Below are 12,214 nucleotides of genomic sequence, written 5' to 3'. Positions count from 1 at the left end.
CACAGAATGCTGGTGAAGGACGTAAATATGTAACAAGATTGTCTTAACTACACAATTTTTCCAGGATGATGTGGAGAGTCTCAAGCGTTTCTTGAGCTGTATCTAGCCAGGAAGTTAGCAAGTAAGTTAAGACGCTGCAGATGTGCCTTAAAGATCACGGGAAGTCTTTGAGGAATCTGTCTAGCCTTTGTAGGTTCTTTCATGTGTTCTTGAATATTGCTCAGTTATTAGCATCGGAGTTTTACCTCGCCAAATCTTTCAAACTTTAAAAAAATTATCTTCTCGTTTAATCTCTTCCCAAAGCTTATTTTTTTCAGCCATGCTTTCCATTCATTCTTTTGAGGTGCTTTATGTAGTAATGTTACAAAGTGTTGAGATTTAAAAAATCAAGTCTGCAATTTATCCCATCAGATAAAGCATAAAAAGAAGTTTAATTTGATACCTAATTCACTTTCATGTCTTCAGTATTTAAAAAAGTTATGGCCATTTTCATATTCGGAAATTAGCATCTTGTTCCCTATTGCTTTTCCATTGACTTGACTCAAAAGCTGTGATCGAGGACAGTCAAAAACCCATAACTTTCTTAAAAATTAAGAGAACTGAATTAAAATTTTAATTATTATAGATAAAGCAAAGCAAATAGTAAATACCCAACAAGAAATTCATATTCATCAGTTTCATCAAATCAATTTAATCAATTAAATTCAATTACTAGATCTAAACATCTATCTATTTCTTAAGAAATGGTTAACATTTTCAAATAGCCTAAGTGTCCAAATAACATTCACACAAGAATCCATAATATAACATGATTTTTAAAATCTCACTGTCATTAACATAGGCCAAATGGAAGGAATTTAATGTTTAATTCCCATAAATTAATCCAGAAACATCCACTCAAAATATAATCAAAATTATTGTTTTTTGCACAATACATGTGACTCAAACTGTTGTGAATATTTAGTTTAAAAATAATGATCATGGAGAGAGAATAACACAAAATATAGACAATTTAGACGGCTTATGACATGATTGTAAAAAAAAAAAAGAACATTTTAACCATCTTGCGAGTGGGTGATTCTGGAACGCGATCGATTGGAACGTTGTTCTCGCGGTGAATTTAAAGTAAACTAAAGTATCCTTTATTGTCATTCAGACTTTTCAGTCTGAATGAAATTTCATGCCTTGCAGTCATAACATAGAATAAAATAACAAAACACACAATAAACACAGATTTATCATCCACCACAGTAAGTCTACCAGGCCCTCCTCACAGTGATGGAAGGCAAAAGTCTTAAAGTCCTTGTCTCTTCCCTCCTTGTTCTCCCTCTGCGTTGAGGCGATCCAGGCTTCCGATGTTGTGCCCCGCGGGGTGATGGTAAGTACCGTGGCTGAATCTGAGCTCCGCGAATGGGCCGGTTCAAACTCTGAGCGGCCCGGGGCGGACGAAGCTGCCACCCTCCAGTCCAGCGGACGAAGCTGTTGTTACTGGAGCTCCGGGGACTCGGCACCAACCTGGGGCCTGCGAGCTCCCGACGTTGTCGTCCACTGGGCCCGCGGCCAAGTCCACTGGGCCCCGCAGCCGAGCATCCGAGGCTCCGAAGTCGGGTCGCAGCTGCCGCAACGCCACCACAGCCCCAAAGTCAGCCAGCCTCGCGTTGGTAAGTCCTGGCTCTGCCTCCGGAGCCTCAAGATTGGTCCCTGTTGGAGGTCGCCAGCTCCGCCATTAGGCCACATCGCAGACGGAGACAGAGACGGGGGATATGACATGAAAAGGTCGCGTCCCCCACAAAGGAAGAGACTAAAAACAAGTTTCTCCCACCCCCCCCCCCCACTCCCACATATACACAACTAAAATAAACTTCTGGAACCCCATGTAGGCAGGAAAGATAGTGGCGGCGCTGTTAACAGCTGCGGCTCGCCTGCAGTCCATCTGTCTTTACTTTCTTTTGTTGTTTTAAAAAAAAAAAAAAATTTAATCTTGTTTTGGCTAAGTTTTATTTTATTAGGTTGTGTTATGGGGGGGGGGGGGTGAAACATCTTTTTTTGTCTCTCCCTTCGGGGGAATGCGACTTTTGGTTGTCGTATCCCCCTTCTCTACCTCCGTCTGCGCTGAGGCCTAATGGCGGAGCTGGTGGTCTCCAACCTGCGACCGACCTCGAGGCTCCGGAGGCAGAGCCAGCCAGGACTTACCAACGCGAGGCTGGCCGTCTTCGAGCTGTGGCGGCGGTGGCCCGACTCGCTGATGCGGCGTTCCAGCTTTCGGCAGCGGCCCGGAGCTGAGACTGCGGGACTCGGAGCTGATGCAGCGGCCCAGGGCTGGGGCTGCGGGACTCGGCAGCTGTTGCAGCGGCCCGGAGCTGAGGCAGCGGGACTCGGAGCTGTTGTAGCAGCCCGGAGCTGAGGCAGCGGGACTCGGAGCTGTTGTAGCAGCTCAGAGCTGTTGCAGCGGGGCTCGGGGCTGTTGTAGCGGGGCTCGGGGCTGTTGTAGCGGGGCTCGGAGCTGTTGTAGCGGGGCTCGGAGCTGTTTCAAACGGTAGCGGGGCTCGGAGCTGTTGCAGCGGGGCTCGGGGCTGTTGCAGCGGGGCTCGGAGCTGTGGCAGCGGGGCTCGGAGCTGTGGCAGCGGGGCTCGGAGCTGTTGTAGCGGGGCTCGGAGCTGTGGCAGCGGGGCTCGGAGCTGTGGCAGCGGGGCTCGGAGCCGCTGTGGCAGCGGGGCTCGGAGCTGTGGCAGCGGGGCTCGGGGCTGTGGCAGCGGGGCTCGGGGCTGTTGTAGCGGGGCTCGGAGCTGTTGTAGCGGGGCTCGGAGCTGTGGCAGCGGGGCTCGGGGCTGTTGCAGCGGGGCTCGGGGCTGTTGCAGCGGGGCTCGGAGCTGTGGCAGCGGGGCTCGGAGCTGTGGCAGCGGGGCTCGGAGCTGTGGCAGCGGGGCTCGGAGCTGTGGCAAAGCGGGGCTCGGAGCTGTGGCAGCGGGGCTCGGAGCTGTGGCAGCGGGGCTCGGAGCTGTGGCAGCGGGGCTCGGAGATGTGGCAGCGGGGCTCGGAGCTGTGGCAGCGGGGCTCGGAGCTGTGGCAGCGGGGCTCGGAGCTGTGGCAGCGGGGCTCGGAGCTGTGGCAGCGGGGCTCGGAGCTGTGGCAGCGGGGCTCGGAGCTGTGGCAGCGGGACTCGGGCCGAAAGGTCTGAATGACAATAAAGGAATCAAATCAAATCAAAAAAAAGACACTGCCGGTTCGTAAGGGGCCCAAATAACATTTTCGCAACGTAAAATTAGATTAAAGCCATCGCAAGAAGCAAGATTATATGTAAAATAAACGACTTACTCTTTGTTTTGTCCTGTTCTTGCGACCCGTCACATTGTAGGCGTTGAGGGCGTTAGAAGTCTCATTTTATTTTAATCCAATTATTAAATTGTCCAGCGAATTTTTTAAATTAAAAAAAAAATCAGGAACGGAAGTCCAATCGATTTTTCTTCATCAGCTAGCAGCCCGAGGAAATCCGCCTCAGACTGGTGCAAAACTGCATTTTAATCCCCCCCCCCCCCCAAAGGCGCCAAAGTCGCACATACGGCCAGTGGAAGAACTGCAGCGCCGCAGAAGGTAGTTTTTGTAACATCGCTAATTTATGCTATTATCAATGTTAAATTTGTTGAGCAAATGCAGTTTCCTGAATGTCACGACATTTGTATATATTATGCAATTGTTTTTTGCAGAGATTCAGTCTTGGGCTATGAAATTCCATTTCGTCAGGGAACAGATTTACAAAATGGTAGAAAAAAAAGTGATGGCTCAGACCAAGGGCCTTTATCCTGCTCCACTGAAGATCATTGAGGTAATTATCGGACCTGTTGAGTTTACCTAAGTCATTAGTTTTTAGTTTTAGTGTTTAGAGATCCAGTGCGGAAACAGGCCCTTCGGATTCAGATTCAATTTTAATTGTCATTGTCAGTGTACAGTACAGAGACAACGAAATGCATTTAGCATCTCCCTGGAAGAGCGACATAGCAAATGATTTGAATAAATAATAATAAGTGTCCGGGGGGGGGGTGGTGATTGGCAGTCACCGAGGTACGTTGTTCAGTAGAGTGACAGCCGCCGGGAAGAAGCTGTTCCTCGACCTGCTGGTTCGGCAACGGAGAGACCTGTAGCGCCTCCCAGATGGTAGGAGGGTAAACAGTCCATGGTTGGGGTGAGAGCAGTCCTTGGCGATGCTGAGCGCCCTCCGCAGACAACGCTTGCTTTGGACAGACTCAATGGAGGGGAGCGAGGAACCGGTGATGCGTTGGGCAATTTTCACCACCCTCTGCAATGCCTTCCGGTCGGCGACAGAGCAGTTGCCATACCATACTGTGATGCAGTTGGTAAGGATGCTCTCGATGGTGCAGCGGTAGAAGTTCACCAGGATCTGAGGAGACAGATGGACCTTCTTCAGTCTCCTCAGGAAGAAGAGACGCTGGTGAGCCTTCTTGATCAGAGTTGAGGTATTGTGGGTCCAAGAGAGGTCATCGGAGATGTTGACTCCCAGGAACCTGAAGCTAGAAACACGTTCCACCTCCGTCCCGTTAATGTGGATGGGGGTGTGCGTGCCGCCTCTGGACTTCCTGAAGTCTACAATGAGTTCCTTGGTCTTCTTGGAGTTAAGGGCCAGGTTGTTGTCAGCGCACCATGCTGCTAAGTGCTGGGCCTCCTCCCTGTAGGCCAACTCATCGTTGTTGCTGATGAGGCCAATCACCGTTGTATCATCTGCATACTTGATGATGGTGTTAGTACCATGCACAGGTGTGCAGTCATAGGTGAAGAGGGAGTAGAGGAGGGGGCTCAGCACACAGCCCTGTGGAACACCGGTGTTCAGGGTGAGGGTTGAAGAGATGTGCTTGTCTAACCTAACAGACTGGGGTCTGTTGGTTAGAAAGTCCAGTATCCAGTTGCAGAGGGAGGGGTCGATGCCCAGGTTACCGAGTTTGGTGATCAGTTTTGATGATATAATGGTGTTGAATGCTGAGCTGTAATCGATGAACAGCATTCTTACGTAAGTGTCTCTGTTGTCGAGGTGGGAGAGGGCGGAGTGAAGTGCCGTTGAGATGGCATCCTCCGTACTCCTGTTCTTGCGGTAGGCAAACTGATAGGGATCCAGTGTGGGGGGTAGGCAGCTTTTGAGGTGTGCCAGGACCAGCCTCTCGAAGCACTTGGTGATGATGGGGGTAAGTGAAACTGGGCGGAAGTCGTTGAGGCTTGCCGCAGTGGAGTGTTTTGGCACTGGCACAATGGAGGTGGTTTTAAGGCAAGTGGGGACAACTGCTTGGGCAAGTGACAGGTTGAAGATGTCAGTCCAGACGTCTGTCAGCTGCGCAGCACAGGCCCTGAGCACACGCCTGGGGATGCCGTCAGGGCCAGCAGCTTTACGTGCATTCGTCCTACTCAGTGCCACGTATACGTCGTAGGGGGTGAGTGTGAGGGGTTGGTGATCGGCAGGTAGCACAGCCTTGATGGCTGTTTCTAGATTGTCCCTGTCGAAGCGGGCATAGAAGTGATTAAGCTCCTCAAGGAAGGAGGTGTCGCTGGATGTGGGGGTGGTGTTGGAGGGTCTGTAGTCCGTGATGGCCTGGATGCCTTGCCACGTGCGTCGGGGGTCGGAGTTGTTGTTGAAGTCTGTGCCGACCAGTGATCCAGGCACATTAACCCTATCCTACACACATTAGGGACAAATTACAATTACACCAAGCCAATTAACCTCCAACCTGTACATCTTTGGAGTATGGGAGGAAACAGAAGATCCCATAGAAAACCCACACAGGTCAAGGGGAGAATGTACAAACTCCATACAGACAAGCGCCCATAGTGTGGATCGAATGTAAGACAGCTAGTTACTGCTGTCCCACCTTTATTATGTGTAATTTCAAATGTTATCTTTCATATAAAGGTTGTGAGGACTGGATCAGAGCAAGGATCGGATGCTGGTTATTTGATGGAATCACAGGTGAGACATATTTTGTTTTTATGTAAAATTAGGAGATTCTGAGAAAGTAATGGTATAATGTAGCTGTCACCTCTAATTTCTATTTGAAAGATGCTGCTAATTTTGAGTATTTATAAAATTAAAACCATTGTCTAGTTTTGAAAGAAAATGATGCGTTTTCCAAACCTAATTACTACTGTATCCTGTGAAAATCCTGGTTTCAGTCTTCAGCCTAGAATGCTTTGCAAAAAATCAGTGAAAATTTGCTTCTACCCACATTATCTTTTTTTGTCATCCTTCATTACTTTTTGTCTTGTGGCACTTATTGGCTCTTTCTCTAAGTAATGTCAAATATTACTGTTGCAGCCTCAGGTTTTTCTATTATCCATATTTAAAAGTTTAAAATAGAAGTTTAAATTTAACAGTTTGAATTCTCTCATAGAGTAAACACAAGAGGTAGCTCAGTGACAGCAGCAAATGTGTTGTATGTAAACTAATGTAAATTAGGTCATGCAAGTTGCAATGTATAACTTTTTGGCCTGTCCTCACCTTATAATGCTGCAGAAGCTTGATCGACACATTCACTTTTTATTCCCGTCTATGCTTTCTTCATTTGAAGCATTTAAAAGTTTGCAATCATCCTCTTGGCAGTCAGTAAGAATTGATATTCTGTACTCAAGAAATATTCTAATTTTGTTGCCAGAAATTTGGAGAATTGGCAATGACAAACGAATCGAAAGCTCTGATTGGACTTTATCATGGTCAAGTAGAATGCAAGAAGAACAAGTTTGGAAAGCCACAGAAAGAAAGCAAGTAAGTATATTTCTTGAATAAAATTGTTTTCTGTTTGCCTTTTATTCTGGTCATACAGATTAAAAAGATTCCATAAATATGCAGTCTCTGACATATACATTTAAAGTGATGCAAGATTAATCAAGTGAGATTTTTAAAAATTGATTATGGCATTTTTCAATTAAAGACCAATGGCATGATCAAAATATTGGCAAAGAGCAAAGCTGTATTTAAAAATAGTTAATGTCATGTGTTTGGTCAGCTTCTATATTATTCACTATCAAAAAGTCTGGTTGTTTCTCTAATGTCTTCTGATAAGTTTAAAAGCTAACCTATGAACCCTCCACACTGCAAATTATCTCTCCATCCACAATCATCCTTCCCTTGACCAAGTCTTGAACATGTAGTGCCTTAATTTAACATCCCTTGTTCCCTGTTCTTTATTTGAATTACTCTTATCAGATTTCTGCCTTGCCACAATGTCAACAAAAATTAATAAGAGTCACTATGAAGTACAATGAAATTGTGATTATGATAAACCTAACCTTCTGAGATCTGTCCTCCAAAGCTGATGCAGCTCCCTCCAGCTGGGTTGTACCATTATGAATCCAATCGGAGCTAATGAATCTCTTGCAATAATTTCTTGAACAGCTCTTGGGACTTTACCTCTGTTTTCCACGCTGGTCTATCCATAGTCCCTTCCTACACCAACCACTTGATTAATTTCTTTATTATGCTGAGTTTCACTGCCTATTCACTGCCGAAACGTTGCCTATTTCCTTCGCTCCATAGATGCTGCTGCACCCGCTGAGTTTCTCCAGTACTTTTGTCTACCTTCGATTTTCCGGCATCTGCAACTCAAACCTTTCCCATCCATGCACCTGTCCAAATGTCTTTTAAATGTTATTGTATCTGCTTCGACTACTTCCTGTGGTGAAGTGTCAGTGACTTTTTAACTGGTGTTGTAATGGCATAAAGGCATTGGGCATCATCAGCAGCATATTTCCAAGTCCAGAACTAAGCAGACATGTTTTAAGTAGTCATTATTTTTGATCAACAGATTTGTATAGCATGAATTTGATGCACTTCAATGTCAATAAATAATTTGCATTACTTTTTTTCACATTGGCTAAAATACATTCTAGTGCTGCGCTCTATTTCCCAATTCCCTCGGGTAGGCTAGAGAAATATAAGATTTACACGTCTTAATAGTTTGTGATTTAATGTACTGCGATTTTTACTTTTTGACAGGAGAATTGCTGTTTTAGGTGCCGGACTAATGGGTGCTGGAATTGCACAAGTCACAATAGATAAAGACATTTCAACCATCTTAAAAGATACTACGTTGGAAGGACTTGAAAGGGGTCAACAACAAATCTACAAAGGGTACAAAGCAGTTGAACAATGTTCTTTTCTATGGAGATTTTGCATGCTCCATTCATTTAATTAATGTAGCTCTTCAAAATTTAGTATATATGCCCACTTAAATTTAAATCTGCTTTATATTGGAATGGCACATTATTAGAATATTTTAAGTTTACTTTGAGTAAAACCAGGGGATTTATACATGGGTGATATGTAGTTCACAAAATTTAATGTCTCATTGCAAACACTATGCTTGTATGTTTACAATAATTGTGACCTCTGGAATCCCAACAGACTGAATGACAAGGTAAAGAAGAAGTCTTTAACATCATTTGAGCGTGACAGAATCCAGTCAAACTTGACTAGTCAGTTAGACTATTGTCAATTTGATAAAGCAGACATGGTAATTGAAGCAGTATTCGAAGATATGAAACTCAAACACAGTGTCCTGAAGGAAGTAGAAGCTGTAAGTTTCCAAATAAAACCAATGCAAATTAATTCAAAGTATGCATATTGCTCAGTAAAATATATTGTACTGTGTTTCTTCTGACAGGTTATTTCCCCTCATTGTATCTTTGCGAGTAACACTTCTGCTCTTCCGATTTCTGAAATTGCTGCTGTCAGTAAAAGACCAGAAAAGGTAGGTTATCATTATTTGGTTGGTATATTCACTCCAAATATTAGCAAAGGCACAGGCATTTAAAAATGAAATGTTTTAAATAAAAACTAAATTGCAAACATAAGTTCATGAGGTTTACTGATATTGAAACTATTTGAATCATAACTTTTTTTAAATATCTAACTTTAAGGTTGTAAAAAGTTGCATGTATGTCATTTGGCCTTCATCAATACTTAATATTATACTTGTTGCCTTTGGTATTTTCCCAGCTAAAATGTTTAATTGCCTGAGCCTTGCCCAAGGCCAGCACAACTCCACTGACTTTAAAGTGGTAACTTCAGAACCAACCCCTCCAATCCCACAAGTTTACTGTCTCGAAGAGGACAGTAGTTCCTCTCCAAGTCTCACACTTGGAAATACCTTTTTGCCCTTTAATTGTTACCCTGTCAAAATTCATCTTCATGACATGGAGTGCAGCAGTTCAAGGCAACCGTTTCTTATTCTTCCTTGAGAACAATATAACAGTCGGTATATACCACTCAGCCATCACATCCCACTCAGCTAGTGAGTTCAAAGCACACTTTTTTTTGTCCCTTCAACTCATTAACCTTCATTCTCTGTCCAATCAACCTAGAAATTGTGCCTTCCACCACAGTGAAGAATGCTGTGGTGGATGTTTGTGTTTAATTTTATTGTGCATTGTATGTTCTTTTTTGATTGTACCGCTGCTGGCAAATTCATTGCACTGCACTTATATGTGTATGTAATGAATACAACATTGATTGATTGATTGAGAAGTGAAGTCCAAAAGTGCAACTTGCCAAGAAAGTTTTCAATTGTTTTCATTCAATACCTCCAATATCTCGGCCCCTCTGCTACTTATGTTTACCTGAATTTTATACACCAATTACATCTCTCCATGATCTGTTTTCTACTTTTAAAACAGTGATCAAATTGTACAGCATTTCCCCTATGTTATATTTATAACTACTGGATTATTTTATGTCCTTCTCTGAAACCATAATCTCAAGGCTTTTCTTAACCTGTGAAGTCCATGTGCCTATTAATGCTATATGCACTAATCTAATTGATTTTGATTAACCACTGCCTCTTATATGTGGTAAGATGTGTTTTTTTTACATCAACTTTATCAATCTAAGTTTCCCCTTTGGTCTTTTCTGAATTCAACTTTAAGATTACTCCTGTTCAGAATAATTACTGTAGTTACTTGGGTATTCAATTTTAGCAACTGATTTGGCTAAAAGGTTCTTGTTGACTGCATCCAAAATATTTCCAAGTAATAATCTACCTCCATGATATCACTGTTATGATTTACCCACCTTTCATCGAAGACCATGTTTCCAATTTGTCAAGTCTCTCTGAAAGTCTTAGCTGTTTTCTGCAGTTATATTTTGCAAATGCTCCTCAAACAGTTTATTGCATAAGCAATACAACTGTATTCAATCAACAAGTAAATTTTCAGTCAAAGAATGTGCGTGTTAACCCACATATATAAAGAGCCAAGATTACCTGACACAAAGAGCTTTGTCAAATGTTTTCTTGAAATCCAGGTAAACACATAATTTATTTTTCTATTAGGTTGGTTCATAAGAGAACTTGCATAATATGAATGTATTAAATAAATAGTCCTGCTTCCCAATAGCAGTATAGTGTCAATCATTTGTTATTACCGAACCATTCTTACACCGTGATATGAGGTTAATTGTCCATTATTGAAAAGAATTGTACACTACTTCGTTTTTTGAATGCTGTCACTATATTTCAAAAACTCTGGTTAAATGTTAAAATATAAAACGGGTGCCATCCTTTTGGGTTTACTAGTAAGAGTTTCTAAATATTTCCCCTTCATATTCTCATGCACAGGTAATTGGAATGCACTATTTCTCACCTGTGGATAAGATGCAGTTACTGGAAATCATCACCACGGATAAAACCTCAAAAGATACAACTGCAGCAGCTGTAACAGTTGGCCTTAAACAGGGAAAAGTAATCATTGTAGTTAAGGTAATTCTTGTTTCATCTGCAGCGTAAGGTTCGGTATCATCAGCTGTTTAAAATCTTAAACTATGGGGTAAGCTTATGCTCTGATATGTGGCAAATTTTTCCTTCTATGAGAATTTTTGATTTTTTAAAGGTTTTCAGTTTATGTCAGAACACGTGACAATAATAAACCAATATAATGCCAATAAAATGACGATAATTGTTATTTGGTTTGCACCCCAGATTGGTGCTTTTCTTTTTATAAAATAGGAAATAAAATACATCATTTTCAGGTGTGTCATTTATGCTTGTTAATCATTGGAAAGTGAATTCCAACCAACAAAGTGGTTTTGAAATGTAAGAAATGGTGACCAATTTGTGTTCATTGCCATAAGCAGCATTGTCTAAAAGAAGTGGTAATTTACATTTTGTTAAGTGAGGGCCAGATATTGATCATGACACCAGGGTGATCTATGAGTGCGATGTCACTCATCCACTTGGCAAGTTAAATACCCAAAAGATGACGCACAGGTTGCTCTCTTTCAGTACTGCATTGGTACGCCAGCTTGAATTTATGCTCCGAGGTGGAACCTGAACCCAATAACTTTCTCAATCGGAGGCATGGTTAACACAAATATTTTCCTGGTTTAAAAAAAAAATTGAAATATTGCAGCTTGTGTTTTGAAAACCAAACATGTTGTAAATACCCATTTGTTCAGACAGTATCGTTTTGGATCGTTGACCTTACTTATGAATTTTAAATTGAATTGAATAAATTTGATTAGCCAAATTGCAGGGATGTGCAGCAAGAAGTCAAATTTGGCAGATCAAGTAGGAAATTATATTCCATGTACTGTTTGGCTCCTGTGGTGCATGTGAGTTTAACTTATCCCTAAACTTGTTCTTTTATCATCACTATTCAATTTCATTCTAAATTATCTACATGCCAGGAAAAAAAAGACAAAATGGCACAATCTCAATGTCCATAGTTGTGATCCTTGCTGCACGTTGAAATAACTTGGGGTAATTTTGAATCTGTAAAATTAATGCCAGTTTTCCACATCAGTATTTTCTTTGTGTAAGATATTGCACTGTTTTATTTTTATTGGTCATTTTGTAAACTGGTTAGATCATAATTTTTAATGACATGACATTTATAGTAATTTAATGTAAATGTGCTTCGATTTGGGGGGGGGGATACTTTTTCAACTCGTTGTAGCAATGAATAGTTACAAGATTTATTCTTATCTCCTGAAAGGAAGAATAATTTATCGTTTAACCAATTTTACACTGAGGTTTGGACTATTAATCTATTAGGTTTGTGTCAAGTGGTTCCTGTCAACAAATGATTAATTGACAACTTTATTAAGAGAACGGAGTCAGAGAGATTTGTAATATAAGATAAATGGCCGATACTTTCAGACTGTCAGTGGAAGTGGATGTGCTAAAGTGAACATATTGTGCATTTCAAACTGATTCCTTTCACTTTG

General features: G+C 42.2%; 1 protein-coding gene across 2 annotated transcripts in view; it reads left to right on the top strand.

Annotated features, from left to right (window-relative positions):
• Positions 1 to 12,214, top strand: part of LOC129697175 (trifunctional enzyme subunit alpha, mitochondrial-like) — a 60,428-nt gene that overhangs the window by 32,343 nt on the left and 15,871 nt on the right. For both annotated transcript variants that reach the window (XM_055635485.1, XM_055635484.1), the window contains exons 9-15: positions 3,705 to 3,823; positions 5,912 to 5,968; positions 6,651 to 6,760; positions 7,991 to 8,125; positions 8,399 to 8,570; positions 8,658 to 8,744; positions 10,608 to 10,748. In XM_055635485.1, the coding sequence (XP_055491460.1) occupies positions 3,705 to 3,823; positions 5,912 to 5,968; positions 6,651 to 6,760; positions 7,991 to 8,125; positions 8,399 to 8,570; positions 8,658 to 8,744; positions 10,608 to 10,748 (821 nt within the window). The remainder of the gene's footprint in view (positions 1 to 3,704; positions 3,824 to 5,911; positions 5,969 to 6,650; positions 6,761 to 7,990; positions 8,126 to 8,398; positions 8,571 to 8,657; positions 8,745 to 10,607; positions 10,749 to 12,214) is intronic.

Source organism: Leucoraja erinacea, chromosome 5 (assembly GCF_028641065.1).
Source record: "Leucoraja erinacea ecotype New England chromosome 5, Leri_hhj_1, whole genome shotgun sequence".
Classification (NCBI taxonomy): domain Eukaryota; kingdom Metazoa; phylum Chordata; class Chondrichthyes; order Rajiformes; family Rajidae; genus Leucoraja; species Leucoraja erinaceus.
Note: the sequence above shows the minus strand (reverse complement) of the source record. Positions and strands in the feature narration are given on the sequence as shown.